Source organism: Maniola jurtina, chromosome 4 (assembly GCF_905333055.1).
Source record: "Maniola jurtina chromosome 4, ilManJurt1.1, whole genome shotgun sequence".
Classification (NCBI taxonomy): Eukaryota; Metazoa; Arthropoda; class Insecta; order Lepidoptera; family Nymphalidae; genus Maniola; species Maniola jurtina.
In genome coordinates, this window is record NC_060032.1 from 4,295,206 (window position 1) to 4,322,524 (window position 27,319).

The following is a 27,319-nucleotide window of genomic DNA, read 5'->3' on the forward strand; positions in this document are numbered from 1 at the left end:
AAATTGCCTGTTTACTTCTTTTGTCGTAGGTAGGTGGATAGGAAGTAATAGTCAAGCATTTTATTAGCAACAACTCTCTGAAAACTACGAGTATAATGATATAGCAATGGCATGTACGTGTTCGTAAGGACTTACTAATAATTTCATCAAATGCATTCATGCATTGCTTGATGAATAAAGTGGAAATGACACAAAACTAAAAGAAATTAACGCAATATTTTAACTTGAATTGCTCCTATATAAAAATATCGAAATATAGATACCGATAGTCTGAAAACTTCGTTCTTCAGTGCAAAAATAATACTTAAGAATATACCGAACTTTGCTTGCAACTGTTATTGACATTATTCTACTATTGCAAACTAAAATTCTTAACTACTTACTTATTATTCTATAAACAATTAGTCTGCAAAAACAAGCTCACCAAGTTTTCACTGAATACAAACTAAGCTTAGCGTACCTGATTATAAAGTTCATCAAAATAAAAACAATCAAACAAGCCTTAGCAGCAAGCCTATAATGGAAAGTGTAGGACTCATCTCGATGCGCCTGCAAACCTGTGAACACATAGCTTCCACGGGCTGTACGCAGTGCACGCCTGCGCCGGTCTTTTTTTTTTTTAATTTTATTTCTTATCCGTGGTATTTCATTCGAAATTTAAATATAATCAATAGTTTATTGTAAAAAAAAGTTAAAATGGAGTTTCGAGTTATATTTCTAGTTTTTGTCGTCGTGGTGGCACCGACTTCCTCAAATACAAGTAAGTTGTATCATTAAAAGAAAGTAGATTAACAAGTACTGTGTGATTTATTTCTAGAATATAGGTATATTTTGACAAAACTAACTCATTTGAAGTTGCAATTTAAAAGAAAAACGCCCTGTGTTAATTATTATCTTCAAATTACTACATACTATTGCGATTAATGTGTAAGGCGTAAAACAGGGCTTTTAATTAATTTCGAAGCCATATTATAATATTCCAAATGCTAAAATGTGCTTGTCTTATTAACTTTTCACAGCCCATTTGTTTAACCGATTTTCATGAAAAGTAAAGAGAGAGCTTGCGAGCCTGCACCCCGAACACTTAGGGTACTTTTTGTTTCGGAAAATCTTTTAATTTTCCGAAATTCTTCCTAGATCCTCTCCTATCTCTCCTCAAATCCTTTTACAAATCCTACAAGATTCGTAAAAGCCAAAATACAGGTGGATGAAGGCAACATCACATTAAAATGTTTTTAACCCCCGATCCAAAAAGATGGGTGTTATAAGTTTGACGTGTGTATCGGTCTGTGTCATCGTAGCTCCTAAACTAATAAACCGATTTTAATTTAGTTTTTTTTTTGTTTGAAATGTGGCTGGACCGAGAGTGTTCTTATCTATACTTAACCCAAGAAAATCGGTTCAGCCGTTCGAAACTTATCAGCTCTTTTCTCGTTATTACTGTACTACACTAATTGTCGGGGGTGTTATAAATTTTTAATTTACACTTGTTATATTAATTTGATCCATCTCTAATTCATTAGCAATTAATCAGCGCAGTAACGTTATTTACATTAATTTAAGGGTATTTAAATTTCTGCAATAGTTTTGTGCGTTTAAATTTCACATACATGCACCTATTTTCTTTTATAAACAACCCAGACCAATTACTGCGCCCTCGTAGTCGCAAACGTTTGGCACCCTCGTAGTTTTTTATTTTAAATTTAATTGGCACAGTAAAAATTATCATTAATACTATCACCTCACTTTAATCATTTAATGAAAAAGATTTCAAGGAAATTCATGAAATGATTTATGAATTTGATCATATCGTCATCTCAATCCATAAATGTACTGCTGACCGAAGATGAGAACTGTGTTTTCATATTCAGACACTCAGAATTTTTAACAAAACCATGTCACTTACGGAGTGTCCTGAATGAGTAGCCAAGTTAGATTCTATGGTTAACAATTTTTATTAACACAAAAGACAGTAAAGTTTCTTATTATGAAACCAGCTCCTCCTGAAGGTAAAGGTTGCTAAAGGCGATATTAAGAGGGGTCTCTCCGTCACTCACTCCATACAAACGTAGTTCCAATTTCATTTGAATATTAAGCAACCAAAGTCCATGAAATTTTGCTGACATATTCTAGAAACTAATATCTACACTTTATATTAAGTATAACATTTCAGTTTTGATTAATATCACAATACTTCATTTTAATTTGTATTTTCAAACTTTTTTAAATGTAACGGATTTTTGTTACGAATATCTGTACAAGTTTTAATGAGCGTGACTGATCGGACAATTTGATTAAAAGCTTAGCGCACATAACCGTTACATTCAGTTAATGTTTTTTAAGAATTCGACATGTGAAAGTCCTTACCACTCTCACTGGTAGCGTTGCAAATTTTAACACTTTCTTCTGAATCATTTCCTTATTGCAAACATTTTTATTTTTATGTCATATCTCACTTGCGTAAATCAATAAATCATAAAATCACAGCGTGATTTCTTATAATATTTAAGAAGACATCAGACTTAAATAATGTTTTTTTTTGCTTTTTACGTGTACGTTGGCATCTGGGTCGGTCGATTACGTCAGTCAACGGTTATTTTAGCTGTACCTATAACTTTTTTTTCAATATCCAAGAATCTTAGAATTAATGAAAAGTATGAAATTTAAAAAAAATCAACTGGCTCTAATAACGAAAATAACAAAACCATGTTCATAGTTCCATTGAAAAAGGTGCCCAGGGCTGGCCCATAATATACCGGTAGGTATCACCAGGCGAACAGAGTGGCCACTCCAGGCTCATGATACTGGTGGCGCCTCAGTGTTGCACATAGTACGATGGTACGGAACCCTACGTATGCGAGTCCGACTCACACTTGACTGGTTTTTAGGGTTCCGTACCTCAAAAGGAAAAACGGAACCCTTATAGGATCACTTTGTTGTCTGTCTGTCTGTTTTATTATTTATAGTTAAAATTGACAATACAAATACACACTTTTACAGTTGTTGTTGGCACTTGTGCGAAGGTTTCTGATAGCCTCAACGTACAATAGATTTCGCGGGAGGGTGATTGCAACGCTTGCCTGGCATATTTAGCTAGTTCTTGGTTCCACATCGATCACAACTTACGAGTTTGAAACAAATGTATGTAATGTAGGTTTACAGAAATGAAGCTAAGTAGAATTCTTTATGAACACAATCCAATCCACACAAAGACATTTTTCCCTGATTATGACTGCAATAAGCGGTAGTAGCAGTAATTAGAAGAAACAATAGCTTTAAGATAGTTATCTAAAACGGAAAATTCCAGTCTTTATTAAGCCTATTAGAAATCTTTTGTTCTAGACTTTCGCTACCAAAATATTACACTAGAAAATACCTATATAACTACTGTATAAAGTCTCTACTTATTGTGTAATAGCGTTAGATATACTTATTATGCTATTAAACATGTTTACGGCATTGTTATGACCCAGGTAGGTATATGGTTGTAATATTGCACTAAAAAAGTAACTTAAAAGAGCGGTAAATTTTATTTATGCACTAAAAAACATGAAAAACTTTGTAATAATAACTATTTATATGATGCCCTTGACATCATCCCTGTGGAATTGGGGTTTTTTTAATGATTCCGTGGGGACTCGCTTCAATTTTCCGGGATAAAAAATAGCCTATGTCCATCTCTTGGATGCAGGCTATCACTGTATAAACCGTCAAAACGGGTAAGCGGATGAGCGGGTAAGCGGTTGGAAAAGGTTACAGACAGACAGACATATTTTCACACTATGAATTAAATTACAACTAAAAGGGCTAAGTATTGTTGAGTATTTAAGTAGAGTTGATGTTACTTTTTGATATAATCAGTGGTATAGGTACGTAAGTGCCAGCTTTGTAGATTTTGGTCTAATTTTACTATTCAAAAGCACTCTGTTTAATGTAGGTATAATTTATGGTAGGTTATAGGTACAAGAAATATAACAGTTTTTTTTATTCGAATAATAAAAAAACTGTTATATTTCTTGTTTGCCATTCTCCTTTACAAGATATATTTTCAATCACTGTTCTGTCGGTACGCTACTTGACAAAATTAAGTTATAATCTAGGTACTCTACCATCTTATCTGCTGTGGTTGGAGCGTCAATTAAGTGCATTACATAAAGATATTTACTGTGCAGTAATATTGTGGCTAACACTTAGGTCATAAGAACTTCTATATTTAACTAAACTTGTGTCTAATGATGGTGCAGAAGGTACGAGAATCGTAGGCACGTTGGGTAACACGGATGTCATTGCTTAGAACACTAGTTTAGATCAAAATAATATAGTACACATCTGTTAAAAAGATAACCTCCTCTTTTTTTCAAGTCGGTTAAAAAGCGGTGATAGCCTTGCGGTTAAGACGTCTCTATTTCTCATGATAGACCAAGTCTTTATTCGGCTGTAAAATCGAGTTAGGTAGGTACTTTTAAATGAAGTTCAGAGTTCCCAAATCGATCTTTATTTTTTTGGGGCAATTTACTCAATAACATGAGTTAATCCTGGAAAATATGAAAAAAAAATATTTTTATTTTATTTGAGACTTGGAAGGATTAATGTGGTGCTGTATAAAAATGACTTTCTAATATAGGTAGAGAACTCCTCAACGTGTAAGAGTAAAAAAAAGATTCCGACGAATTGAGAACCTCCTCCTTTTTTTGAAATCGGTTAATCAGTGAGTTCTTAAAGAGACTGAAATCTGAATTACACAGGTGTATCTAATACCTAGTATAGTTTGAAATCATCTGCCATGGTCTTCCATGGTCCATTGCACACATACGCATTATTATACGACGCTAAAGGGGTCATACGGCGCAATGGAGACCAAAATTAGTCACGTTTGACTGCTCGTGTGGTACCCAACTTGTGTAATACAGGTGTACTTACGCATATTTCAGATGAATAGAAAATAGTAATAAATTCGCTGTACGCACCTACGCGGAACGTTCATAATGTGGTGACTAGAAAAAAGTTGCAATATAAGATTTAAAGTACTTCCAGTCTAAGTTAAATCTTCGTCGTCGTCAACTAGGGCTTGAACTCCGGAATTGCGGTTATGGCGAAACTCCGGAGCTTCGAAAAATTATAGATTTGATTTTAAAACCGGAGTTATCGTGAATATAATCGGAGTTTCGATTTTTATATTTTCAGATAAAAGTCTAGCCTTTTCACCATTTATATACACAGCACAAGTCTTCATAAATTAAACATACGAAATAGGATAAAACTTATCCAATTTATGAAAAAGAAAAATCTTATTAATTAATTTTACCGTCGTAAATTAATAGAGCTAAGTTTATCCTCATTTTTCTAACTGATTTGTTTTATTTCATGCTTAACAGACTTGAACATTTATATAAGCGCAAGAAATATTCAAATGCATTAATTAATCACTTTTTTTTTAATGAAGCTTCCAATCCGGACTTGGAACGCTCGGCATCAAAACCCGACTCCGAATAGTCCGATTTTCAAGCCCTATCGTCAACCGATACACGCACCTTATTGGACATAATATCACATGGGTCTCTTGTAGACGACGACGTAGTGAGTCGATAATAAGTTGATGATGATCGATAGTATCACATCACTTCAATCTTTCAATGGAAAAGTGCACAGCTCATACGCTTATATAAATCACTGTCGGTGGCCCACAAACTAGGTTACTTTGTGGTCATCGAAATCACCTTACCTCTTCATTTCTTCTTGATCAAAAAACCTTCAGTATGGCCATTTAATTGGTTTACAACGGTATAATTGCTATCGGGCCGAGTTTCGCGGACAAGGTCCCTGCATCAACCGGTCATTGAACTGCACGTTTTTATAAGAACCAGTTCATCCGATACTGTTCTGTACGGGTCTTATCACGGAGACGCTGTAGCCTATATCGGTAATAAGCGGTTAATAAGATCGCGTCCTTTCACACGGCTTCGTTCGCGTGAAAATCGGTTCCAGTAGTATATCGGGTTATAAATTCTAATAGGTAAATCTCGGAATCTAATATATTTGCTTAAATGTTTTTCTTATCCTCCTAAATAATATAATAATTATGTACCTAGGTAGGCAAGTATGGTTTGGCAAACAAAGTTTAAAGTATAAAGCGTAATCTTTATTAGACACAATAAGTATAAATTGAGTGTATTTAAATACACCAAGGTACCATACAATTCTTGAATACAAATTCGCCAATTCGCAAAATTCCCATCTATATAGCAACGAGGAAAAAATCACATTGAACTTCTGAGATGCATGAAAATTTAATGTGGATACAGCAATGCAATTAGTGTGCCCGTACAGGCTAAAGATACTAGAGACATATTCGCGAATTTACTGTGTGAATGTGGTTTTGTATTTTGCGTCGTAGATTCAAATCGCTAAACGAAGTTAGAAAGGAGAAAATTACCAAAAAAATATGCGTTTTCCTGAGTTATGTATGCATATGGATACTTAAGTACCTCTGTCTACATTGATTAACATTGGACGTTTTATTACCAACTACACACATGCAAAATTTGAGAGGCTACTGCAAAGTTTTTCTCATCATATAGTTGAAGGTCTATCCCATTGTTGATGGCTATGGAAGCACCTATTGTTGTCACTTGTCCCTATGCAATGTGCATTAAGTAATGCCAAAAACGGTTTTAAGTATCCAAAAATACATTTACCGGTATTTTGCCGTACCTACTTGGTTTTCCGCCCTTCTCTTGGTGCATTTTATACTATTTTCACACTACATACTACGCCTACATCCTACTTCTGAACTAACTACAACTTCTGTAATTACAGGTAGGTACTTAACTCACGTAATGTCTACGATATTGATGAAAAGAGCAACCGCCAAGTTTCTTGCTGGTTCTTCTCGGTAGGAACAGCATTCCGAACCAGTGGTAGATTATTTTGACGATTCAAAAGCACTTGTAAAAGTTTAATTGAATAAAAATAATTTGAATTTGATTTTGAATAGAAATATTTTCTAAAAACAAGTGCTTTTGAATCGTCAAGTCAATATACCACTGACTGGTTCGAAATGCGCTTCCTTTTATCACTTACATTATCTACCTTCTTAATGAATTTGAATTTGAATAGAAATATTTTCTAAAAACAAGTGCTTTTGAATCGTCAAGTCAATATACCACTGACTGGTTCGAAATGCGCTTCCTTTTATCACTTACATTATCTACCTTCTTATAATATCTTTGAATGTATGGCCTCGGTTACATCTGTAAGTTTTACTAACGTAAGTAGATTAACAAAACTGGTTTGCCAAGTAATCACGTAAGTTACTTGCGTGAATAAAACTAACAGGTGTAATTGCGGCCTATAATATGCTTTATTTAGAAAGAAGTAGGTAAGCGAAGATGATTAGGTAGTTATCAAACAGTGGAATGTTTATTCCTTTGTTACCTGAGGGAGCCATATAAAAAAATACTAGCTTAATAAGACATTGGCTACGTAAAACATGTAAATATCTAAAAGAAAAATCCTGATTCATCAACGCCCAGCTCAAGACCTTTACCTACCTACCGTACCTAGAAATCTGAAAGCACAGAAGTTCCCTATATAACGTAGACAAGGTGGAGGTAAATTATTTTGAATCGTCAATTTGCCCCTGGTTCGGAATGCAGTTCCTACCGAGAAGAACCAGCAAGAAACTTGGCGGTTGCTCTTTTCAAGTGTTCAATTTACAATTTTTAATTTATAAAGTACCTATATATTGTTTTCCCTACGCATATTGTCACCGCGGCTGGTGACGAAGATACCGTTATGACTACGACGACGACGTGCGGCTCGCATACAAAGTGCCGTGAGCGAAGAAAGCTGTGTGAATCTAACAATTTGTAATAGATATCTATATATTATTAATTTATAAGTATAAATGGGAAACACTTTTATCGAATAAGTACGTAAAAGCATACTATTATATTATTCTGTGGTAAAAGGTAGATACCTTCGTAAGCCATTACGTGCGAAGCGAGGGCGACTTAGCAGTCAGCTACATATGAATAGGAACAATACATTGCAATGTATTAATCTGTCTCTACACTTTCACTGGCATTGAAACACGTATGTACCGTACCTACTATGTAGGTGTTCCTACGAAAGATAATTTTCTAATCAACTCTGTAATGTGACAAACCACCAGAACTTGATGCATTCAATCGACTTAAAGTTGAAGCCTGCTCTCAGCGTAGGCATAGCTACTTATCAATCTCTGGTTCATACTAAATACCGGTCAAGCGCGAGTCAGATCATTGTCTTGATTCGCTTGATGGGTCTTGACAGACAGACAGACAACGAAGTGATCTTTAATGGTTCCTTTTTCTCTTCAAATACGGAACCCTGAAAATGATGAAATATGCAATCATCATCATCACATTTATATCCTTCAATGTCCACAGATGGACAGCCTGGCGCGTTGACCAGAGCCACGACACTCAATGCAAAAATCTATTTAGTAGGTCCCGATAATACATCCTTTTCGTCTTTTCAGATATATTCGGAGGTCGCTGTTCGAAGCAAGATCCCAACGTTGACACGTGCTTAATGAAGAGCTTCAATCACCTCATCGATCATCTGAAGGAGGGAGACCCTGAATTGGGCATTGAACAGGTATTTTTTTAGTTGGATAAATCTCTATCCAATCAATAAAGCACAGGAAATTAATAGCCCGATGACAATTGGTGGGCGAACGCATTACCAAATAAGTCGAGAACTTGGAAGGAGTCACAGCACGAGGAATACGAGGCATAGAGAATCTCTACCACAATACGTAGGTACTCTACACGATTCTACTTTTAGGCCACGATTACACCTGTGAGTTTTACTCACAGCTTACGTAATTAATTGATAACTTTACTAATAAACTTGGAAGAACGTTTACTTTATATTAGTAAGGTCGTAAACTACCTACGTACGTGAGTAACACTTACAAGTAAACTGTTTTGTTTTTTGTTGCTTAGTAATTTATTCATTAAAACAAACAAATATTTTTTGTTTGGAATGACCTATCTAGTAGGTAGTACACACAGGTCGTTAGATTTTAATCTTACTCCTATTGATGATGCATTTTTCTCTTACAGACAGATTCTATCCTGATCGACGAGCTATCGATCGCGCTGGGCGGCGGCCCTGACGGTTACAAGGCCACATTCAAAGACATCAACGCGAGTGGCGTGGATGAAGTCACCATCACCAACGTCAGGTAACAAAGCTCCTTCCACATTCTGTGCTGTGTGTGCAGAACGTAAAACTCGGATCGCGCCCAATGTAACTTTTCAATTATATACCAAAGCGCTTTCCAAATTGTATCGATGTCAAATCACGATGGCTTGGCATCTCTTTCCCGCCAATACTTATCTTTACGTTACGTTAAAAATTTACACTAGGGCCTCAAAGGTTCTACTCTAGGTACCTATAGACGGGAAAGGGACAGAAAACTTTTCTGTTAAGAGGGCTCTCTCCGTCACTCGTTTCATACAATCGTAGTTCCAATTTCATTTGAATATTAAGCAACCAAAGTCCATGAAATTTTGCAGACATATTCTAGAAACTAATATCTATGTCTGTGGTTTTCCAGATTTCTGTTAAAATATTTGGTTTCAAAGTTACGCGGTCTTAAAAATTTTCATACAAATCTTGGAGCCCCTGTAATTTTAAAACTACATATTTTTAGAAAAATCTAAAACACCCACAGACACAGATATTAGTTTCTAGAATATGTCTGCAAAATTTCATGGACTTTGGTTGCTTAATATTCAAATGAAATTCGAACTACGATTGTATAAAACGAGTGACGGAGAGAGTCCTGTTAACGTTAACTTGAAAGATACACTAGAGCTTCTGAGTAGGTACCTATACCTAATTGTTCGAGTTAGCTGCGTAAATCTGTCAAACTTATATGTAGATACTAGAATTGTCAAATACAATGTTTTCCCGCAATTTTCGAGTCCATACTAAAAACGCATTTAGGTACGCACAGCAACATTAATTTAAGAATTCATTCTCTACTCATTGCTAGTTTCTGCCTCTGTACAGAAATGATGATATTAAATTTTTCCTGAACGCTTCAGGTTATAGAAGCTATTAGGTAAAAGAAAAGCATAATTTAGGTAAGTAGGTATCATCAAACGCAATAGCGTAGAATTCACGTTGCCTTGAAAAGTTTCTTTAGTGCCTCTATTTTTGGGAACTTAAACCGTGAAATATAAATGATGTAACTTATATTTAACATAATAAATTTAAAAACTTTATATTGCCTCACCTTGTACAATAATGAGAAAAAAAAACATCATAAGTATAATATTTATGAAGCTAGTTTGTTTAGACGTGGACATAGTCATGTATAACTAGGACTTGAGTTTGCTATATCTTAATCGTGCGTGTCATTTTAGTACTTATCTCAAGGTCAATAAGGATGTAGGTACCTAAATCTGTAAGTAGGTATTAAGTGGGTTTATGATGCTAAAAAATTATAAATTTTATTATAATCCCAAATTAACAAGTCAATAAACAGGTGCAAATTACTTTATTTTTATAATGCCATCTATAAAGCGAACCCGGAGCTTTTGTGAAGATTATTTTTATTCGTTTATTCCATACATAATATATCTACGAGAAATTATAGCTTGAACAAAATCCAAGTCAAACAAAGCCTGCGTACCTATTACTGCACTGTACCTACGCTTTTTGATTGTCAATTGTTAAATTTCACAAACAAATTGGCGTGATAATTAGGATGATATTAATTACGTAAACCATTTACGGTTCATGAGATACAGCCCGCTGACAGACAGAGGGATGGACCGACGCAGACGAATGAACAGCAAAGGCTTAGTAATAGGGTTCCGTTGGCACCCGTCAAATACGGAATCCTAAAAATGCTCTTTACGGAACTATGGATGTCGAAATGATGGATAATGTACATAATGGTCAAATAGAGACAAAGAAATGTACAGTCAATTAATTCTTGTCACGTGACTCGGCACAGTGTGGGATTATTGACCGCATGCATCATCGGTTCCTGAAATATAAAAGGCCACTAAGTATTTAATCTTTCTTTATTGCTGCGGTCAACCAACAATAACGTCAGTTGATTCCGATACTCATAAAGCGGTAAAGCCATATGCGGTTAGGTCCTTGGCCTTCGTATAAATCAATTCCTATTACCATATAATGAGAACTTTTTATGGTATATGGCAATCAAATGCAGGAATCTCAATGTCACTATCCAAATTGCAAATGTACTTTCTCGCTTTTCAACTTTCTCAAAAAAATGTGTACTTAGTTCGAATAAAAGAAGGTGAACCGACCTACTTTCTTCACAAAAACGTATAGGTACCTATTTTGTTCATTTTTCTTCTCCTTATATTAAACTAGATCATTTCAGTAGTAAGTATCATGTATAAAAAATTAAACAAGTTCTTCAGAATAATGGAAATTGATACCTACGTATGAGTTTGGTAGACTCCAGAGCATTTATGGGAAAAATCTTGTGCTAGAGGTTACCCACCTATAATTTTCTATTTTCAGTCCTCCAATAGGTATGTGAATTTACCTACTGTTTATAGATCATTGGACTACGTAAGAGCTAAGCTGAGACTTCGATTATTAATGCTCTATGAGTTGAAAAAATTGCAGTAGCTAAATATTATAAAACTAAATGAACACATAAAAGCCCTTACAAAATAAAATTGACACACGCTTTTAGCACGTATCAAAGTATGTCATTTTTATGAGTGACCGAGCTAAAGATACGCACTTACTTCATCATCATGATCAACCCATCGACGGCTCACTACAGAGCACGGATCTCCTCTCAGAGTGAGAAGGGTGCTGGCCGTAGTCTACCACGCTGGCCAAGTGCGGATCAAAAGACTTCACACACCTTTAAGAACACTATGGAGAACTCCCAGGCATGCAGGTTTCCTCGCGATGATTTCCTTCACCGTTATAGCAAGTGAAATTTAACTATTTAAAACGTGCACAACTCCGAAAAGTCAGCGCTGCGTGCCCGGGATCGAACCCCCGACTTCCTTCTAATCGGACGTGTTAACCACTAGGCTATCACAGGCTAGGTTAGGTACTTACTTATTTAATACTTAATTTTTACTAGGAACCAAAAATCCGCTAAACCAAATATATAGCAAGTTAAGCTTTTGGTTCCTTGTATATATATCATGGACTTCCGCAAAATAAGGCCCGCTTCTATACAACACTTAATTTCTTCTTTTTCAGATCCGACCTGGACACGTACCAGTTCCAAGTGACGCTGTTCATCCCTCACATCAGTGCGACAGCGCGCTACCGCTCTTCTGGTATTCTTCTATTGGTACGCGCTTCCGGTGGAGGCGACTACTGGGGTGAATATGGTGAGAACCAAAGACTTCTATAGTATACATACATACATACAACGCACTCTAGACAGGTCATTCAGAACAAAAATTGTTGAGGAGTGCAACTCGATCTTCTTATATAACTAGATGGCGTATAGTCATCGAGTTACTCGTATATCTATAGGAAAACGTGTGCAATGTACATGCCTACTATATTTTTTGTCAGAATGACCGTCTAGATTCTAATCTGTAAATTACTTCTGGTGCACGCTTCTTCAAGGCCCTTTCATTCGCTAAGTTGAACACGAAATAATAATTGTGCTATATTATTACGCTAATAATTGTGCTAAATTGTGCTAATTCATGTTTACTTAGAAGATCGGACATATGCAGTGACCACTACTAAATCTACTTTAATAACTAACACACATCTGTTCATCGAATGGGGAGAAACGGAAAATTGGGAATAAGTATCATCCATATGATGGTACCTATGAAATCATGAAACTTTCTTTCTTCTTATTTGTTGATAGCGGGAAAATCTTAAGATACTCGATCCTCAGCGCATATAAGGAGGCTCAGAGAACTCTGAAGGAACATGTGCTAGCGGTGCCGCTTGAAAATAGTATCTATACTTAGTAGGTAATAAAATAATGATATTTTGGTCCAGAACACGTGAAGGCGAAGGTGTACTTCCGCGGCGAGCCGTACGAGCGCGACGGCCAGACGTTCCTGCAGCTCAAGCAGATCAAGCTGGACTTCTCCGTCAGGGACATCAAGATGGGCGTCGAGAACCTGGAACACAGCAACTCAGTGCTACGTACGTTTTTTTAAAACTAAATAGGCTTGTGCTTGACTGAAATCACACCAAACAGGACAATATGCAGCATAACGTTTAACATTTTGTCCTTCATCATCATCACCCGTAAACCCCGTCGCCCGTACCCGTCGCCGGCCTAAATACTGCTGAGCATCGGGCTCCTCAGTAGAATAGAATAGAATAGATTTTTATTCAAATAAACTTTTACAAGTGCTTTTGAATCGTCAAATAATTTACCACTGGTTCGGAGTGCCGTTCCTACCGAGAAGAACCAGCCTACTCCAGAGTCTTCCCAGAATTAAAAGAGTTTTAGCCATATCTAGCCAAGTGTGGATTGACAGGCTTCACACACCTTTGAGAACTCTCAGGTAGGTACATGGGTTTCTTCACGGTGTTTTCGTTCACCGATAAAGGAAGAAATACATTACTTAAAACGCATATACTTAATTCCAAAAAGTTAGAGGTGTGTGCCCGGGATCGAACCCCAAATCCCCCGAAAAAGAGGCCGACGCAAAATATTTAAATAGCTAAGTGGGCCGATTTTTGTAGTGTGCACAAACGGACAGTTTTAGGTACGTAACATCATAACTCATACATGCTCATTTAATGTAATTAATAATTTTGACTTTCAGAAGCTGCATTGAACCTGTTCATCAACACAAACGCGCAAGAACTCCTGAAGGAGATGAAGCCCCAGCTCAAGAGAGACCTCGCAGCCAAGATGTCCAGATTCCTCGAGCGAATCCTCAACAAGGTCCCCTACGACGACTGGATTGTGGACTAAAACATACATTCGATAAATACAAATTTAAATGTAGATAGTATTATTATTTTATGCTGATTCGGTGGTAGATAGGTGTAGAAATCTGAAATCATTTTCCACAGGAAATAATATTATGAAAAGAATGGCACAACCATATTATAAAGACCGGCGTCTCGCACTATCGCGTGGTTTTCTTTCATATTTTTATTAGATACAAACAAATCATTCGCACCTCCACGCGTACAGTGGCCGAAAAGTGCGCAGTATGTACCTAATTGATTTTTAGGTCTCTTTGGTGGACCGAAGGGGTGCGAGAAGATTTCTACCGCGCGGAAGCACGTAATTGGTTGGTCAGTTGGTCAGCCCAACTTTACTCCTATACGCCGCTTTTTGGTCAAGTTCTTTGTCATTCACTATACGTGTTTACCTTTTTTAACCGACTTCCAAAAAAGGAGGAGATTCTCAAATCGTCGGAATCTTTTAAGCTATTCATATAGTTGCCTATGCGCAGTGTATTTTTCAGATTTTACATGTCAATTTGGTGTTAAGGTTTTATGTACAACTGAATATGCACTAATTACTGATATTAATTAAATTGTAGATAGGCAGGTATACCTAGACGTACAATGCAATGTTTTATTCGTAAATCGACACAATTATTACCCACTAAGGCATATTTTCTGTTCATTTTGTGTTAAAAAATATATTTTAATGGGATCAGATTAAATAATAATTCAGATTAAATAATACATCTAAAATATGTCTCATTTTTACGAATGCATATAAAATAAAAATTAACATAAAATTTAATTTATTTATTTAAGACTAGTTTTGTAAGATTTAAAATTTACAAATCTTCGTCCACTACTATTTTTAAACTGATAAGATATCCTACCTAAGGTGCAGTGATTTAGAAATAAGTGTAAGAAAATAAAGAGTTCTTAAAATTGATTTGTTTATTTATAAACCCCTAACTTATTAAAAACAAGGCCATTTTGGATCATTCTTGTTTGCCAGAACTTCCTCTCAAAACTACCACACGAGCACTTACTCATCTATAAGCTGGGTGTACAAAACAAAAAATCAAGAATTTTAACAATATTGAAGTAAGTAGGTATCAAATATAGTTAGGTACATGCCTGTGTGTGTGACATGGTATGTGACAATAAATCCCACTTCTGATCTCAGAAATCAGAGTCACTATTAAGATGTTCCATAATCACCACTCAAAGACAAAGTTTATTAATCTTAATGAATTGATAATGGTAATTCAATCCAGAGCGACGAGCACCGCCGAGGTGGACAAGAAAAACAAAAATTCGTTTGAAGATAAAATTCAGGTCCCGTTAATAGTAAGTGTATCAAAACTTTCCAGGAAAAAAATTCTTTATTTGTAAAGAGTTCACACGTGCAGTTCAAAGCTATTGCCTAATCCTAACCCCTTATAGCCAGGCTAATAAATAATTCAAAAATGGCATCTCTAACTACCAACCTTCGAATTGAATTGATTACGCAGGACACGTAGATTGTAACTCTGCCGTGATAATTTAATCGAGAAGGCAGTAAATCGGTTTTTTTTGGTTTTTTTTAATATTACTTACAAACAAAATAAGTAATATTAACCTACCTAAGTTCACCGAGTTTGTCGAGTACAAACTCGATTTGATGTTGCAACAGGAAGGTCTTAGGAAGGTATAGTGTGCCGAATGGTAGATTCAAACATTTGGAGATATTTTTATAAGTATAAATAAGACTCTGATGTTTGTTATCTATCACAAATGTTTTTCTAAGCTAGAAAGCACAAGGATGTAAGACTGAGATAAATATTCAAGACCTACTAAAAAAACAGTCCGAAAGTATTATGCCGTTTTGAAATCACCAATCGAAAGAATTGCATTTTGAAACATCAAACAGGGACCTACATCTAAAGATTACATTCATACAATCTTACGAGATTTAGTCGAAGAGCTCGCGCAGTTTCGCAAGCGAGAACTGGGTAGGGGAACTTACGCACAACTCACAGTGCACAGTGTCATCGACGGCCAGGCGAAAACATTCAAAACAAAACTTGCAAATCTCTTGCAACGTCCGCACATATCAACAAAACGTAATAATACCAAGTCTAGTTTTAGTTTAACCTCAGTAAAATTTTCTGTTTGAAATATCACAATTTTCTGCTGGATAAGTAAGAGGTACGACTGTTACGTATTTTGGTGATTAATTTTGAGTCGTAATAATCAAATATGCGTTTCATTAAGCACCTAATTAGTGTATGTGCAATAGTGTTGTGTTATTTACAATTAACAAGCTCAGAGGGAGAAGCGGTTGAAATTCGTAAGTATTTTCATGGTATTTTTTAATGTACTTATCATTTTATCTTATGAACCGATCTTTTGATCGGTATATTTAGGTAGCAAATATATTTACTACAGTTATACGACAGTTACCATATTACTACAGTTACCTAGTTTCATAATTTTGTATTTAATGTGTATTAACTACTTATCTAAACAGTTTAAAACTTTGCTCGTAATAAATTAAAGAAGGTGCGTAGGTTTAATCTTCTAGATACGAAAAAAAGATATGCAGCAATCGCAATATGAAAAAGAAATACGTTAAGTATTTGAAATTATAATAGGGATGGGAAAGTATCTACCTAAATGTTTATAGGTACCTATAGGTACTTACCTAACTGCAAATCTTTAATAACTCAAAATTTAAAAAACCCCCGACACAAAAACCCCTATAAGAAAACTAGAAAAGAGCTGAACCGATTTTCTTCTATTATAGCTAAAAACACTCTAGATCAAGCCACCTTTTAAACAAAAAAAAACTAAATTAAAATCGGTTCATTCGTTTAGGAGCTACGATGCCACAGACAGATACACAGATACACACGTCAAACTTATAACACCCCTCTTTTTGGGTCGGGGGTCAAAAAAGCGAGTGTAGGTAGAGCTTATGACTGGCCTAAAATAGGAGACGGTTGGAACTTACAAAGTTATTTAACTCATGGTCGACCTCAGCCAATAGGTACGATTGGTAAGACATTCTTTTGATTTGCATAAAAAGCCCCGTGTTACGAAATAAAATACCTATCGAAAAGTTATCATCTAACTTTTATTTATGATATAAATAACTAGCTGACTCCTGCGATTTCATCCGCGTGGATTTAGGTTTTTTAAAATCTCGTAGGAACTCTTTGATTTTCCGGGATAAAAAGTAACATATGTGTTAATCCAGGGTATAATCTATCTCCATTCGAATTTCAGCCAAATCCCTCCAATTGTTTAGGCATGAAAGAGTAACACATACATACACACAAACTTTCGTCTTTACAATATTAGTGTGAATTCTATACGAAGTACTTTCCTTTAGGTAGTATTATTCTACTTTTAGGATTTTTTCTGTTGAAATCTTGCTTCACCTTCGACCTTGTTAATGCTACCAGGTAGCAAGCCACGGTTGTGGGTCACAACTCACAAGCGCGACTCTTACATAAGTTGCATTCAATAAATTCATCAAGAGCCAGTTTTTTGGTAGAGAAGAACATTTTGCAACAATCCACTTGCAAATTGCAACATCTAATTATTATATTATATTTTTGGCGCCTTGTTTAAAAGCATACCGAAATAAATTAATACTGAGGTCGGTTAGGTACCTACTTAAATAAAATCCCCAGCCTCTAGGGCCTATTCACAGAACACCTATAATGCTTAATAGTTTATGGGCCTGTTGAACCATTTTTATAACGTAACTTTTTCTCCTTACAGAGTAGGTGAGTAGTTTTATTTTGGTGTATCTACATTCTATATCCCTATTTCCTACATGTAGGTAGGTATATATATAGGTACACACGCAACCATTTAGAACTTGACTATCTACTTACACAATATTGATTGGAGAGTTCATCTTTTCCTATGTTTCCGTAAGAAATAATCTTTACTTTTCAAGTCCCTATATCCTAAATCTTACATACTGGTGCTTTTTACCCAAATAGGTAAGTACCCAGTAGGTAGATACCTCAATATTGATTGGAGAGCTAATGTTTTCCTATGTTTCCATAAGAAAAAAGTCTTCGTCAGTTGCATCATACATTCGTAATTAGATACCTATATAAAACAACATCGAAGTACACGTTGTCAACGTATAATGTTTACTTAGATGACATAGGTGTTTAAGTTTATTTTATGTTTATGACTAAGTGCTTCGTAGAAAGAGAATCTATACTAATAAATAAAATTGAAGTGTCTGTCTGTAATTTCGAAATAACTACCTCATATTAAGCTCATAGGGTTATTTGAACGATACCTTAACTGAATCACACGTTTTTAAAATTTTTGTCTGTCTGTCTGTCTGTCTGTCTGTCTGTCTGTTTGAAAAGGCTAATCTTTGGAACGGCTGAACCGATTTTGACGGGATTTTCACATACAAGTAGAGGATTGACCAGGGTGTAACATAGGCTACTTTTTTAACCGACTTTCAAAAAGGGAGTTGTGTTTTTCTATCTATGTACACCAAAATCTCTGAGATTTCTGAACCGATTTGCGTAATTTTTTTTTTAATCGATAGAGGAACTTTGCGACATTGTTTCATAAAAAATTTGGATTCCAACTCCTCAGTCCTGATGCTGCAGGGGATCTGACCAATCCACGCGGGCGAAGCTGCGGGCATCAGCTAGTCTATACTATCAATAAATAAAATTGGAGTGTCTGTCTGTAATTTCGAAATAACTACCACATATTAAGGTCATATGGTTATTTGAACGATACCATAACTGAATCACACGTTTTTAAAATTTTTGTCTGTCTGTCTGTCTGTCTGTTTGAAAAGGCTAATCTTCGGAACGGCTGAACCGATTTTAACAGGATTTTCACATACAAGTAGAGGATTGACCAGGGTGTAACATAGGCTACTTTTTTAACCGACTTTCAAGAAGGGAGTTGTGTTTTTCTACCTATGTACACCGAAATCTCCGAGATTTCTGAACCGATTTGCGTCATTTCTTTTTTAATCGATAGAGGAACTTTGCGACATTTTTTCATAAAAAATTTGGATTCCAACTCCTCAATCCTGATGCTGCAGGGGATCTGACCAATCCACGCGGGCGAAGCTGCGGGCATCAGCTAGTAAAATATAAAGTTATTCAGTTTAATAGGTATTATCTTTGGCTTTTGTATCAGTATGGTATGACTGCTAGAAGTAAGTAGTAATTAGGCACAGAGACATGGGTATTATAATAATACAATCACTTTTAACTGCAACTGCAAAATAGTCAAAAGTAGGTACTTATGAGTTTGACTATTGAGGTTAGGGCGTTAGACGATTCTAACCCCAATTCAATTGGCAGTGTGGCTACTCAGTTTAACGCTTTGATAATCGCGATAATTAGGTATGGCGTTGTTGGACTCGAGCATCACACTAATATTATAAAGGCGAAAGTTTGTATGAGTGTGTGTGTGTGTGTGTGTGTGTGTGTGTGTATGTTTGTTACTCCTTCACGCAAAAACTACTGGACGGATTGGGCTGAAATTTAGAATGGAGATAGATTATACCCTGGATAAACACATAGGCTACTTTTTATCCCGGAAAATCAAAGAGTTCCCACGGGAATTTTAAAAACCTACATCCACGCGAACGAAGTCGCGGGTATCAGCTAGTGATAAATAATTAGAGGTAGGTAGGTACCTACTTAGATCGTAGTTCATAGGTCCCACAGCTACCGATAAAAATATAATATTTTGAGTAGCTAGCTGTAGCTATAGCTAGCTGTTGAACTTATATTCACTTATATAATTATTTGAATCAAAAATTTTCAGAAAAACTGTTTTCCAAGTGCAAAATGAAATCGCCCGACTTCGACGCCTGTATGAAACGAGTGTTTAACAAACTTCGGCCATTTTTCAAAAAAGGTAACTTATCTAACAAATTATTAGCAAAGCTTTGCAAAAAAAACATTCAAGTGCGAGCTGGACTCGCATATGAAGGGTTCCGTAGGTACCATCTTACTTTTGTTAGGTAATATTATGTAACCGCTAACACACGGTTTTCGGATTTTTGCCTTTACTTGTGCTGCTATAAGATAGGTATTAATTACCTACCTATGCTACCTGATTTTAGCAGTCTAGTGTATGTTTGTATCCAGATTCTATGAGTTCCACCGTAGCGCCTAAACTACTGGGCCGATTTTGATGAATGAGCTGTCAATCGATTCGTCGTAAAGGTCCGGCTGATATAGGCTACATTTTATACGGAAAAAAATTACCTAACGGATGTTACATGAAAAAAAGTGAGGGTCTCCAAATTTTTAGTTGTGCTATTTGTATCGAGTGGGGTGTCAAATGAAAGAGGAGAAAGAAAATTCTGAGTTCATAAATATAAATATACCAAGCGACAGAAAAACAATTTTACTATAATATTTCAGCGTTTATTATGACGATCGCAGTCGGGTTTTAGTTTTCAACTTTATGTGATCATAGATCCGCGCTGACTTCTATCACAGTACAAATGTACTGTGCTTCTATTGACTTTATTGCTAAGTAGGTATGTAGGTACATAGATACCTACGTAACTACTTAAATGTTTTATATGGCACGCTAATAATATTAAAACTTTTACTAGCGTACAACACGATTACCACTACCTATCCACTAAGGTATTTTTGAATGAATCTTGTTTTTTTCATAGGTATACCAGAAATGGGCGTAGCACCCTTCGATCCGCATTTTGCTAAGGAAGTGAAGCAGGTGCGCGCCCTCTTCGGAATGGGCTACACGCTTACTTTGAAAGATGTGTTCGAGCGCGGCTGGTCACAGTCTACTGTTACCAAGTTTAAGTAATTTATTTATTTTTATATTTCATTTATTTTTATTAAACTTATAGAATGTACAGGTCATTTTTGTTACATTCAGATAAGAATAAGAAAAATAAGAATTAATTTAATCATAATAACGTCTATTTATTATTATTGCATTTTCTTTAAAAAACTGGTTCAGGTGCGAGTCTGACTCGCACACGAAGCGTTCCGTACCATGGTACAAGATTTACACTTTTATGTGCAACACTGCAAGTTAGTGACTGACAGCGCCATCTATATGTGATTTAGTAAACTAATTATTTCTTCGAACCACAAATTCACTTTTCAAATTTCAGATTTTTTGTTTACCTACTTAAACTATATAACCTAAATAGGTACCTATCTGCCAAATTTCACGATTCTAGGTCAACGGGAAGTACCCTATATAAGTTTTGATCAGTAGGTAAACAGACAAAGAAGTGATCCCATATTTATTGTTATTTTTTCGTTTTTATGTACGGAACCCTGAACAGTTATCGAAACATCAATTTAGACATAAAAATCAGATATCGGTGAAACGATACTTTAGCTCCATCATCAGAATGAACATCAATCGCCGGGCACTGTTGAGCACGGGGTCTGTACTCTCTGTAATTAAAAGTCTGTAGGTAATTAAAAGTTTTTTGTATTTTCTTTATTTTCAGAACCGATTGGGAAAATCAGCGCATTATCTATTCGCAGTATTTTCCAGAAAAATGGCTTGAAGGAAATTATGAATTTAAGGTACGTAGAACTTGCTTATACCCATGTAGAATACGGAACACCCGTACCACAAAACAGGGAGTTTTACAGTCGTCACGGGTAACATTGTACGCTTGTCAAAGTCGATGGCTCAATGGAAATGATGGCATAAAAGTTATAATAATATCCACAACCTGCAAACACTACTTTTAAAATATAATAAAAGCGTTGTGCTTTTATGCATTCAACCAAATAAATAGAAACAATAACATAGCTATAATAAATTATAGGTTTTGTGCAATTTGCAAACATTTCACAAAGTTACCCAAAATTGTATGTTAACTTGGTCATAGCCCTTGAATGTCCAATTATTTAAAAATTGGTTGTCTGTAAAGTCGGTTTTCTGACGATAGTTGAACGTGACAACAAAGGCCGATTGTGCTTCTTTGTCGCTCGTTCCGCGCTCTCGCTTGCACTTCAAGCCTTACATGGAACGCCTCAGAGCGAGGTAACGCCGCATGAGTCATGTTGTATTAGGATCTTTTTAATAACAAACCTCTTTTTTATGTTAATATTCCTTCGTCATGTAATGACAGTAAAAAAAGATATATAGTAAAAAGACATGTAAAACTGATGGTGTCTTATTTAATAAAATAATTTTATAATTAAATTATAAACACTTGGATGAAGGATTATATACTATCTCTATGTATAAACACGACAATGTTGTTTCGTGCGTGCAGCCGGCTCATAGCCGGCTCTATCGAATTATAAGACGTTGTCACGTCAAAAACATCTATCACTGCATCTATGACTTTTTAGCTTTATTCTTTTGTATTGCAAATTGCTTAGAAGTTCTTGGCTCAGGAATTTGCTTATTTCACATATACAAAACTTTTTTAATGACATCATGGAATCCCAAAATCCCTGATACCATATCAATGTTACCCGCTTGTTCTGTACCTACTGTTTTTAACTGCCGGCGCAGACAGCTGTTGAAACTATAATCACAAATTGGGCTTATAAATGGGACGAAACCTAAAACTTTGATTATATTCAATGATCTAAAATAAACACGAATGAACTCGTTTTGTTATACTTTTGTCGGTTACTGTCTGGTCCAGTCTTTATCCATAGACAAATTACGTTATAGAGTTACTTTCAGACATGGACGTCTACATCAGTTAACCTGTTACAGTTGGCACAACTGCATCCGTCATTTTTAGCGGGCTTTCTAACGCAACATTTGGCGCTATTTTCAGATACAGCGCGTTTTATTTTTAAATTTAAAAGTCCTACTCTGAAGTCTATTTAGGCCAGCGCTACTGATTTTTTTCGGAATTCATATTTTCTTTTAAATTCTAGAAAGAAATTTCAATTAAAAGTTTTATTCATTTATCAGCTGGTTTTATTAGTAACTTGCTTACTACTTACTTTTTTATTAAAGGCTTTTTTCCAGGGTGATCTTTTCGGACTTGAAACACTGCGCTCTGGGCGGTGGAACATGACGCTACGAGACTACTCACAGACGACGCGGATCAAACGTAACGGTAGCGGCGTGGACGTCCACGTGGAAGTCGACCACATCGGCGACATGGATATCCATATCGGCAATCTTCTCCAAGGTAGAAGCATTATGGGTAAGTTTATGAAGCCAATAATTAAAATAACCAGTAGCTAAATTACTTAATTCGTCTTCGAGTACTGGAGATTTTCTTGGTACTTAACTCACTGCCTTAGATGTAGAAACGAATTAATGGCTGACGAACCAATGCGCGCACCAGAATAGACATTCCCGCCGTTGTCCCACCAGTATACTTGATAATCTACTGTGCAGATTGATGGAGGCTTTTTTACGAGATACCAGCTGACATTAATTGTTATGTACTTACTCTTTGTTTTACACCAATTTCAGAACAAGTCCTGGATCGCATAATAAACGCAACATGGAAGCCAGGTTTCGCGGTCATAAGGCCGCTCATCAACGACCTAGTCAGCACTGCCTTCACAGATATTTGGAGCAAGTCCTTTAAAGACTTCCCAGTGAAGTCGTTCATCACAGAATAGAAAAATTGTGCCAGCTCATATACCCCTGATGTAAATAGATGTGTTATTTTTTAATTTAATAATAGGTTTATAATAGTATAATAGTTTTGTACTTTCATTAATAGAAAAAATATATTTGTACTAGTCTTCAGTAAATTGTAAGTTAATTTTAAGAGCACGTCTGGGATAAAATGCAGGCTGGCCGCATATTATCTGAAATTGTGTCAGAAAAATCTTACACGCGCCGGAATACGCTGGAAGGCATTATGCTCATAAATTTTGTAGTAGACAATATGTACTAGATATCGCAGAATCAGAATTTTGACCGAGCGGTCGTATGCTTCTGATGTTCACAATTTGAGTGCGACAAAAAGTCTTCTGTCAATTTCTGATAATAATGCGGCTGGCCAATATCCAGTATACCTGCACTTGATAAGCTACACACGTAATATGAATTATTACGATTTAGTCAGTACAGTCTTATTAACATTGTGTACAATATTTTTAATCGCATAATATAGTTTGTAAATAAAAGTCAGTTTTATATTACATATCTCAATATTATATTTATTAAAAAATATAACCTAACTATATATATGACTATATTTAAATTCAATCAACAAATAACGCGCACGTCCATCGAAACTGGAATAATCAACCTCAGTCTTCCAACACGAATGAATCCAACCGAACATCTCACCAACAACAAATGCGCCAACAAGCGTACCAACGTTCCGTGCCCTCCATAAATACAGCATTATATAACATTGCACCTTCAATTTTACATTGAACCAAATAAAGTATTACACAAAAACGTGTCGAAAATGTTCCTATTATATTCACAATCTTGTTTCTTAACTAAATTAACATTGTGTTATTGCCAATTTGTTAAGTCATTGATTCATAGTCAAGTCTGCAATGTATAGGCGGCCGCACTGCAATGCAAAAATGCGCTTGAAACTTAGGATGAGATTTATAGAGCGCACTTTGACTTTGCTCACACTTAAGATGGGGTTAAAACGAGACAGATTTATGTGAGACATATACATTCTGTCTCGTTTTAACTCTGCCTTGAGTCTAAGCAAAGTCAGAGTGCGCTCTATAGATCACATCTCATAACATTTCAGGACCACGCTAAAAAGCACTAACCCAATACTGAAAAGATGAAAATATGCAATTACAAGTTGCATTTTTAACAATAGTGCGCAGCATTGCGTCCCACTAAATTGCGCATTCTATAATAAAATTATATTTTACTGCGTGTGCGAAATTTAAAAAAGCAACATAAGTACTTGAGTCACTAGTAATAAAAAAAAGTGATCCTATAAGGGTTCCGTTTTTCCTTTTGAGGTACGGAACCCTAAAAAACAAGTAGGACAATAATTATTATATTCTCTTTCACAGTTCAAGATGCTTTGGTCATGATGGTTTATTCTTTTTTTATAAACGAGAGGTGATACTGGAACAATTAGACTATTTATTAAATTGAATTCGAATTGACACGAATATTTTATGCAAATAATTTCCTGCGCTTTAATGCTTAAATTTACACATATTAGGAGACACCATTATTTCATTGCGCTTAACAGATAATCCAGTACTCAATATACAAACATAAATTGTTAAGATAGGGGCTTACAAAAACAAACTCCGGGTGTCTATTATCCAGATTTCTAAAGTGCGTGCCAAACAAGTAGTCCATCAGAAAACTAGGCAGATTGCGCACTATACAAAAAATAGATCTCAGCTAGGCTTGTGTGTGTCCTTAGTCTATGACCTGCACAAACCGCCATATTCTTCAAATTGGACTACTTGTTTTGCGCATACTACTCGATTAAATATGGAATTTAAATATAGTTGTTTTTACCCATCGCAAGTAAGAATAAACCAACAACGCAATTTCAACAATATATTGTCTGAATTGAAACATGTTACTACATTAGGACCCTGTGGAGCGTCGAATTGGACGCATTGTCTCTTGTATGGACTAAAATCGTTGTAACAGTTTTTTTATACATTGGTTGCTCTGGCAGTTCATTTCGAACGGACACACTTTCTGCTTGAAATGAACTACAATTCGATTTCTATAATAAGCGTAAAGTATGAGGTTTATCTTAAATATATTACAATTTAATAAATAGACCGACATTGTCACCGCGTCCGTATCCAAATATCTAACAAAGGAACTTAAAAGTTAAACAAAGCCAACGGTACTGTTGAAAATACAGAATACGAAAACAGACGATTCCAATTATTTTCAAATACTTTTTGTCTTTGCACTTGCTGTTTACATGCTGCCGTGTATGTTAAACAAAATGACGCTAGTAAAGATTACAGAAGTTACGGTTTCTCATTTTCTGATAAAATGTGGATAGCCAGCTGAGTAATGTGTGAAAAGTTTATTACATTGCTTGTATGCTGTCGACCTTTATCTAAATAACTCTAAAAAGTAGTTATTGAGTTATCACCAAAAAAGCGAGATAATTTTCAAATAATTATTAACATTTTATCAGAAAATGTAGAACCATAACTTTTGTAATCTTCTGTCGTTTATTATAAGTAATAAACTCTAGGTTTGATATAGGGATGTTTAGAATTATCCCGTAACACTGTGTTTAGCCCAGTTTGCACTCAAACGGAACACCTCCCCTTTCCACAGAGGAGAGGTGTTCAGTTGACCAATCAGATTTTTAGTGGATGATGTGAAATTATCCCGTCATCTTTAAATTTGATTAGTCAACTAAACATATCTCTGTTTACGTGAAAACTGGGCCTATGTATGATCGAAAACTATACACAATGTTTACAAATTATATTTCAGCATTTATACAGAAACTGCAAGTACAATAATTGATCTTATAATCTGATAGTGAGAGGCTTTAAAGACAATCTTCACGCACAATATATTAATTTATCCTATTTCCAGAAACATGTATCTATAAAATAAATTATTAAATGATAAAGAGTAGATTGAAGTTTTCTTTGAAACAAAACGTCCATAACAGTGAAATTAAATAATAGTGGATTTGTGAAACTACAAATAGGAAACAATGGATGATAATGATGATGATACATGAAAGTAGTATAGAAATCTTAAACTAAATTACGAGAAAAATTTTGATTAATTTGTACTTCCTTTTCTCGTTTGTTTTGGCCCCAGTATTTGTGTCACTAATAATTTCATATAAGTTTAAAGAATCAAAGAGAAAAGTTAGATTAACATAAAAATAGCACTAGAACTCTTGAAACAAAACCTTTTTGTCTATTACAAAGGTAATTCTTAAACACAATAGATTTTATTTTTTCAAGATTCATAAACTTAGAGATGATTGCAACTGATGCAAGCAACCATTTTAAATTATAAAAAAATGTTCCTCAGTGCTAAAGAAATCTAAACAACTCAAAAAAACTATCCAAAATTTAAAGATGATTAATCATAATAATTGATAGTCTAAAAAACGCCTTAAATTCATTTCAAAATTTTAACATAGAGTATTGATTTTCATTTCTCTAGTTAAGAAAAAAAAATGATAAATACTTTTATGTATGGCATAATATTGTATATCAAATCTTTGACAAGAGCAACCGCCGAGTTTTTTTGCTGGTTCTTCTCAGTAGGAAAGGCATTCCGAACCAGTGGTAGTTACTTTTGACGATTCAAAGTACTTGTTAAGTTTAATTAAATAAAAATATTTTGAAAATTTTGAATGAAACGTAATAACAATAAGTTAATAATAAAATAGGTGTTGTTGGCAGCTTTCTATTTGCAAATATGTTCTTTCAGAGTAACT

At 35.2% G+C, this 27,319-nt stretch overlaps 2 protein-coding genes across 2 annotated transcripts; both read left to right on the forward strand.

Moving 5' to 3' along the window:
* Positions 1 to 236: 236 nt before the first annotated feature.
* Positions 237 to 14,894, forward strand: LOC123864671 (protein takeout). The gene is made up of 6 exons (XM_045905289.1): positions 237 to 760; positions 8,522 to 8,640; positions 9,111 to 9,232; positions 12,265 to 12,398; positions 13,033 to 13,182; positions 13,815 to 14,894. The coding sequence occupies exons 1-6, from the start codon at positions 697 to 699 to the stop codon at positions 13,964 to 13,966; spliced, it is 741 nt and encodes a 246-aa protein (XP_045761245.1). The 5' UTR covers positions 237 to 696; the 3' UTR covers positions 13,967 to 14,894.
* On the forward strand, positions 10,866 to 26,496 carry LOC123864670. Its single transcript, XM_045905288.1, has 7 exons — positions 10,866 to 10,876; positions 16,138 to 16,279; positions 19,765 to 19,857; positions 20,633 to 20,780; positions 21,446 to 21,524; positions 22,942 to 23,122; positions 23,398 to 26,496. The coding sequence occupies exons 2-7, from the start codon at positions 16,189 to 16,191 to the stop codon at positions 23,547 to 23,549; spliced, it is 744 nt and encodes a 247-aa protein (XP_045761244.1). The 5' UTR covers positions 10,866 to 10,876; positions 16,138 to 16,188; the 3' UTR covers positions 23,550 to 26,496.
* Positions 26,497 to 27,319: the final 823 nt, after the last annotated feature.

Coding starts and splice junctions, on each gene's coding strand:
- LOC123864670 (XM_045905288.1), top strand. CDS start 16,189: ATGCGTTTCATTAAGCACCTAATTAGTGTATGTGCAATAGTGTTGTGT. Junction 16,280..19,764: donor GGGAGAAGCGGTTGAAATTC/GTAAGTATTTTC, acceptor AAAAATTTTCAG/AAAAACTGTTTTCCAAGTGC. Junction 21,525..22,941: donor AAGGAAATTATGAATTTAAG/GTACGTAGAACT, acceptor GCTTTTTTCCAG/GGTGATCTTTTCGGACTTGA.
- LOC123864671 (XM_045905289.1), top strand. CDS start 697: ATGGAGTTTCGAGTTATATTTCTAGTTTTTGTCGTCGTGGTGGCACCG. Junction 761..8,521: donor ACCGACTTCCTCAAATACAA/GTAAGTTGTATC, acceptor TCGTCTTTTCAG/ATATATTCGGAGGTCGCTGT. Junction 13,183..13,814: donor ACACAGCAACTCAGTGCTAC/GTACGTTTTTTT, acceptor TTTGACTTTCAG/AAGCTGCATTGAACCTGTTC.